The sequence below is a fragment of the Ruditapes philippinarum genome, unplaced genomic scaffold, assembly GCF_026571515.1.
Source record: "Ruditapes philippinarum isolate M1 unplaced genomic scaffold, ASM2657151v2 ctg5657_1_1_1_1, whole genome shotgun sequence".
NCBI lineage: Eukaryota > Metazoa > Mollusca > Bivalvia > Venerida > Veneridae > Ruditapes > Ruditapes philippinarum.
In genome coordinates this window covers 23,376-30,420 of record NW_026864259.1, presented here as the reverse complement: position 1 = coordinate 30,420, position 7,045 = coordinate 23,376, and the positions used below count along the sequence as shown (strand labels likewise).

The 7,045-nt window shown below is 34.5% G+C and overlaps 1 protein-coding gene across 1 annotated transcript; it reads right to left on the bottom strand.

The window, feature by feature from the left end:
- Positions 1-1,625: 1,625 nt before the first annotated feature.
- Positions 1,626-6,813, bottom strand: LOC132725005 (uncharacterized). The gene has a single exon (XM_060709999.1). The coding sequence runs from the start codon at positions 6,370-6,372 to the stop codon at positions 3,283-3,285; it is 3,090 nt and encodes a 1,029-aa protein (XP_060565982.1). The 5' UTR covers positions 6,373-6,813; the 3' UTR covers positions 1,626-3,282.
- Between the last annotated feature and the right edge of the window lie 232 nt (positions 6,814-7,045).

Genomic DNA, 7,045 nt, shown 5'->3' with positions numbered 1-7,045 from the left:
TATATCAAGATATCTATTACAATGTGACAAGGTAGTTAAACATTGTTCGCACCGTTTTTAGAGGTCTTCAAAGAAAACGTCCGGCCAATCATATAACCATCAGTTTTATTGATCAATGATAAATCTGAAAATTATAGAAAATAATACACCATCTATCTAACTGATAATAGTCGTACATTTTCCGAAGGTTAAAAACGCTCATTTAATTAGTTAATCACATTAACAAGAACCTTTGCTTCTTGTCGTTTTAAGTTTTAATAACACTCAATTCAGACGCAAAATTAGCCTATCGTAAGCTGGTTAAATTATAATTGACTATGCAAATAGCCATTTAATTTGAACACTGCACTAATTTATATCAGTATTAACATTAAAATCATTTGTCATCATCATGTAAAATCATTAAAAGTATCGATTACCATTTCTGTCAAAACTGTAAAGTAAATATGTGTTTGCTTGCGTACGAAAGGGTCACTAAACTCTTTTTTTAATAACTTATCTTATATAATGCTTCTATGTTATCATTCTTGGTTTGTTTTTTTACTCAAATTTTTAACATATGGGATTAATTATTCTTTCGGTTTGAGGGTACATTGACGAAATTCAAACATGCATAACAATGTAAATACGTACATATTCCATTGCTTGCATGGTGTTTTTTCGTTTCGTTTTGGTGCTTCTCCATGATTTAAAGAACTGCCAACACTCTTTATGCTGCCACTAGCTTCTTCTCATGCAGGATTCGAAGTCCTTTTGCGGGATTTGAATCCACAGCTGATTAAAAGATACAAAGACACTCAGTGTGTAATATCTATTTCACAGCAAAAAGAAATATCATGTTATGAATGTGTTTATACATTTCGCAAAACATTATTTTGTTCGTAGAAATTGCATTAATTTTGGTTTGATCTCTGTTTTTTATTTGCACAAAAAGGCTGTATACTGAATAAAATCATCTGTAGAAAATAAATGCATTGATTTATTATATTTGCTATATATAGAGGTGTCACATTTCAGGAGCCGAAGTCAAATCCATACGTTTAATTACTCCATAGCATTTTCAATGAGTGAACATATATGCATGCAACTGACATTTTCCTTATAATCACATATACATTAATTGGCGAAATAGAACAATGTATTCATCCAAGCATAACATTTTATTGACCGGACAGTAACTGCTTAATACGATTGTACCTACATTAATTGTATTATTTTCTCCCTCACTTACGTTCGTCCGAAAATAAAACAATTATTTGCTATACTTGATAAGGAAAAACAAAGATAGCATCGAGTTAGAAGGCGGTTTGCTACTTTTTTATTTCTTAAAGTCGACAAATATTTTCTCATAGCAATACATGAATAATAACGTATTTTGTCATGTAATAAAGACAATATATATCTCCAAAGACAAATATTCAATCAACATAATTATACAGATAATTGAGCCAATTGGACAATTTTGTTACAACATAAAGCATCAATCTCACTTGTTTAGACCTTAAATTAACTGAACAAAAGTAATGTAACTTGTACAGTAGTAAACCTCGAATGACTATTTAGCCGCGAAATACGCACGAGAAAAACGAGAACTATTCATACCTGTCACAAGTCAGAGATGGCCAGCTAACTAATACAGGTAAGTGTTCACTCAGGTATGAAGAAAACTATTTACACTGGTCAGTATTATAACTGTCTATTCCTAGAAACAGGTTTATAAGAGATTATATTTAAAAATAGATAAAATATAATTGATTTTGTGACATATCCCCCTTGTTAAGCAGTGTTCACACTGTTCAAAACACAAAATCAAAAATACTTAACACAATACGTATATACATTCTAAAGACGTGACAAACAATCAGCACCCACATTATCTTTACCCCTTATAGCTACAATACGGAATCTGTATGGCTGTAACAGTAAAGCCCAACGCATTAATCTGGTGTTGGTCACTTTACTACTCCTCAAATAAACTAACGGACGATGATCAGTTTCGAGCAGAAACTCTTTACCATAGAGATACCTTTGAAACTTTAAAACACCCCAGACAAGGGCCAAACATTCTTTCTCAATTGTTGCATAATTAAGTTCTGCTTTCTTAAGCTTCCTACTGGCATAGGCTAATGGTTTCTTAATACCATCTTCTTCCTGTAACAAAATTGCTCCTATACCAATATCACTACTGTCTGTCTGCAAAATAAACATAGCATCAAGATCAGGCAATTTTAAAATTGGAAATGAACATAGAGCCCTTTTCAAAGACTCAAACGCCTTTTGTTGTGACTCTCCCCATATGATTCTGTTCGGTTGCCCTTTTTTGGTGAGATCTGTAAGCGGAGAAGCAATTGTAGCAAAGTTAGGAACAAATCTCATATAAAAACCAACTAAACCCAAAAATGATCGAACCTGTTTCTTTGTAGTTGGTATGTTGGCATCTCGTATAGCTTCAAGCTTATCAGGTAACGGTTCCAAACAACCTTTCCCAATAATATGACCAAGACATTCTGTACTTTGATAACCAAAACAACACTTACTTGGTTTCACCGTCAAATTAGCTTGTCTTAATCTCTCTAACAAGTCTTTCAACACTTGTAAATGATGAGAAAAAGTCTCAGTGTACAGGAAAATGTCATCAATGAAATTTTCTACTTCTGATATTCCATCTAGAAGTTTGCGCATTAACCTACTAAAACTTGCACTAGCACAAACTAATCCGAACGGCAAAGTTCTAAACTGAAACAATCCAATTGGAGTACGGAAAGCTGTACAAGCCTTGGCAGAATCTGTGAGAGGTAATTGCCAATACCCTTTGGTTAAGTCAAGTCTGGAAATGTATTTAGATTTTGACAGTTTAACAAAGATTTCTTCTGGGTTCGGAATCGGCTCGCAATCAAATACAGTAACACGGTTTAGAGGACGAAAATCTATACAAAACCTATTTGTGTTATCACGTTTTTTAACAATCACAACATTGCTACAATACTCACTTTCAGATGGTTCTATAACTCCTAACTGAAGCATTCGTTTCACCTCTTCAATGACAGTCTGCCTTGTAGCAAAAGGTACTGGGTATGCTTTGGCTCTTATTGGTTCATCAGTGGTCAATTTGATGTCATGCTTTGCTAGATTTGTAAAACCTGGTTTGTCAGACAAAACATCAGAATATTCTTTTAGAATTTCATTCAACTCATTTACCTGCTCAGGATTAAGGTTATGAGATATTTTACAATCTTTAAATGATTCAGTAGGCACCAACGATGGAGTATCTATTTCAAAATATCAATCTACATCAGGATCGATTTCTGAGTCACAGTTTTCATCTACAACTGCTACATTTACAGTAGCGACATCTTTAACACTGACACTAGAACGAACATAATACTTCTTTAGCATATTTGCATGGAAGATGTTTACTTTATCATGAACTTGCACTTTATAATCTAAAGTACCTACTTTCTCTACAATAGTATACGGACCTTTCCATTGCATCAATAATTTGTTGTTATCTGTTGGTAACAACACCAATACCTTTTCACCAGTCTTCAAATTTTTCACCCTTGACCTTTTGTTATATATCTGTCTGTACCTATGAGATGAAACTGCCAAGTTTTTCTGTGCTAATTTACATGTTTCTTCTAACCTTTGCTGAAGATCTAATACGTACTGATATGTAGTCTTTACCTCAGAATCAGGAATATCTTTTGTCCATAACTCTTTAAGAATAGTCATAGGACCACGGACTGATCTACCGTATATTAATTCAAACGGTGTGAAACCCAAAATCTCCTGAGGAGAATCCCGATATGCAAACAACAAGGGGTTAAGGTACTTATCCCAGTCCTTCGGACGTTCAGCACATAATCTTCTCAACATCATCTTGATTGTCCCGTTCATTTTCTCACACAATCCATTACAGATTGGGTGATATGGTGTTGTTGTCAACTGCCTGAAAGATAAAAGTCTACTTACTTCTTTCATCATGTCCGATGTAAACTGTGTCCGCATGTCAGAAAGAATCTCTTCTGGTACACCTATTCTGCAAAACATGTCTAACAAAGCTTCTGCAACACGCTCTGTTTCAATTGACGGCAATGCAGCAGCCTCTGCATATCTCGTGGCGTAGTCAATCAAGGTTAAAATATATCTGTTACCTTTATCTGAACGTGGTTGTAAAGGTCCAACCAAATCTATTGCCACCCGTTTAAATGGGACATCTATTAAAGGCATTTGTCCAAGAGGAGCTCTGACAACTTTACCTTTTGATACTGTGCGCTGACAGATATCGCATGACTGACAAAACCGTTTCACATCAGATGACACTCCAGGCCAGTAAAATTCAGACAAAACCTTTGCAAGAGTTCTTCTTGTCGCCAAATGGCCAGACAATACTGATTCATGCGCCAACCTCATAACTGTATTACGGAACTTTTCAGGCACAACTAATTGATTAAACACCTTACCCTTTTCCACACTTGGTGACTGAAACTTTCTGAATATTAATGACCCTTTCATGAAAAAGTATGTGTTACCATTTTGTTTCCCTTCTGAAATCAGCCGCTTTATCTTAGCTAAAGAAGAATCAATTTGCTGTTCTCTTTGTATATCATCAGGACTCACACTATCCTTTACAACATCAGGAACTAACATCTTACGATACTCAACATTACCCTTTTCACGTGATTGCTTTCTTGTCTGAACAGCACTTACTTGAAGTTTCCAATTTGGGTCTGGAGATTCAGGATTTCTAGCACTTGAGATATTACCAATTATCAAGTCATAAATTGGATTTTCCATACACCACGCTTCTACTTCACCTGAAAAATATGATGTGTCTATATATATACATGCAATCGGCACCTCTATCTTTGTACCATCAGCTAAAACACAAACCTGTTTTCTATCAGTAATTTGGTTTTTCTGGATGCAACTCCTTCGTACGACAACACCACTACAGCCAGTATCTCTTAAAACTGTCACAATTTCATAACCTATGATTCCATGTGAAGTTGGCATTGAAATAAGCGATGTTGATACATCACAAGCTGAACTTAATGTTGTGTTAGATCCTGGTGAAGTGTAAGAAACACTATCAGTAAACGGCATAAAAGCATTACAAACCTTAACATTCTTAAAATCTGGTGTAGGTGATCTTGATCTTGACTTACTTTGTTCGACTTTATCATCGAAATGTACACTGCTTTTGTGTCTGTCTGATACCTGAAGTGAAGCAATTGGTTTTCTATGGGAAAGATTAACTCTGCAATCAGAGGCAATGTGACCCGTCTTACCACAACGATAACATCGTCTTATGTTTGAAGGAAAATTTTTGTCCTTACCTTGTGCTACATGAGAATCTAGCTTACGTTCAACACTTCTACCACGTTCAATTGGTTTAGTATATTTGACATGTTCATTACGACTAAACACGAATGAAGAAGCAGGCAAAGAACGTGCTTCACAATACTGATCAGCTAATTTTGCCATTTGTGTTGATGAATTTGGTATTCTTTCTAAAAGAAACAAGGTCAGTTCTTTATTACAAATATGCAAAAACTGATCTCTCACCATTAAGTCAAGAAGACTATCGAAAGACTTTTCTATTTCTGCCATTTCGATCCAACGTTTTATATAACTTTCTAGTCTTACAACAAACTGTGAATATGTCTCACCCTTTTCAGGCCTACATGAACGAAATCTTTTCTTAAAACCCTCTTCTGTTTGCTCAAACCTTCTCAATAATGTAGCTTTCAATTCTTCATAATCAAGTGCATTCTCAGCAGGCATTCTGGCATATACGTCTAAAGCTCGACCTTTTAATAATGCACTTAAATTTGTAGCCCAAATATCCTTTTCCCAATTTACTGCTATTGTATACCTTTCAAATCGTTTCAGATACGAGTCCATTTCATCATGATTTTCATCAAAAGGTGGCATTTTCAATCCTTTAGTCAGACAGAATTTAGAAGCAAAAGAAGGAGGATGCATACTCTCACCTACCTCCTGTTGTTTGTCTAATAATTCTAGTTTTTGTTCATGTTCCATTTGTAGGAGTTTCATTTTAATTTGTTCTTGCTCAATTAATGTATTGTTATCTCTTACCTTCATGTCTACCTCTTGAGATACTTTATCAGTCTCATATTTAATCTGAGCCATCTTCACTTCATACTCTTGTCTTTCACGCTCTACCTGTTGTTCCCTTTGAACGATGTCACGTTTCTCTTTTCTTTCCTCTCGCTGCCTGTCTTTTTGATCTTTCACAAATGCTCTAAGCTCCTCCCCATCATACCCCATCTGTCGACCTAATTCTGTTATTGCTTTTAAAGATTCCATGATTATAAAAACACTATAACATATATACAATATATACATTGACTAATCGTCAATAAGAAATAAGATATCTCTTTGCTAATGTTTCGCTCATTGAAAATATAGCATAAAATACCGTTTCATAAATTTGTACAGCCACACAGAAACCACAAGTATTTATAACATGTATATACCTGTACCACTTATCAATACAATTTAAATCTAGGTGAAGTGTAAAACCAATTTTCAAAACTAAATGAACCTGGCAGAATTCTAACCTCCTACCTTTATTAGTACCTGTACTTACTACACACAGAACAGTGACTGAACTCTAGACATCAGGGTCCGACTGTAAAACAACACAACTTCAATCACTTCCTTTGTTCATAGATTACAAACAAAACCTGAAAAGAATAATTTCTAAAATAAAACACAATATTTTTCTTTTTATTAATAGTTACTTTCATGGAGAACTACCTATCCCACTTCTGACACCAAATGTCACAAGTCAGAGATGGCCAGCTAACTAATACAGGTAAGTGTTCACTCAGGTATGAAGAAAACTATTTACACTGGTCAGTATTATAACTGTCTATTCCTAGAAACAGGTTTATAAGAGATTATATTTAAAAAAAGATAAAATATAATTGATTTTGTGACAATACCAAATACTTTTAAATACCACACAGCAAAAACTAGAAAGTACCGAAAACAATATTTAATATATTCGTATCAG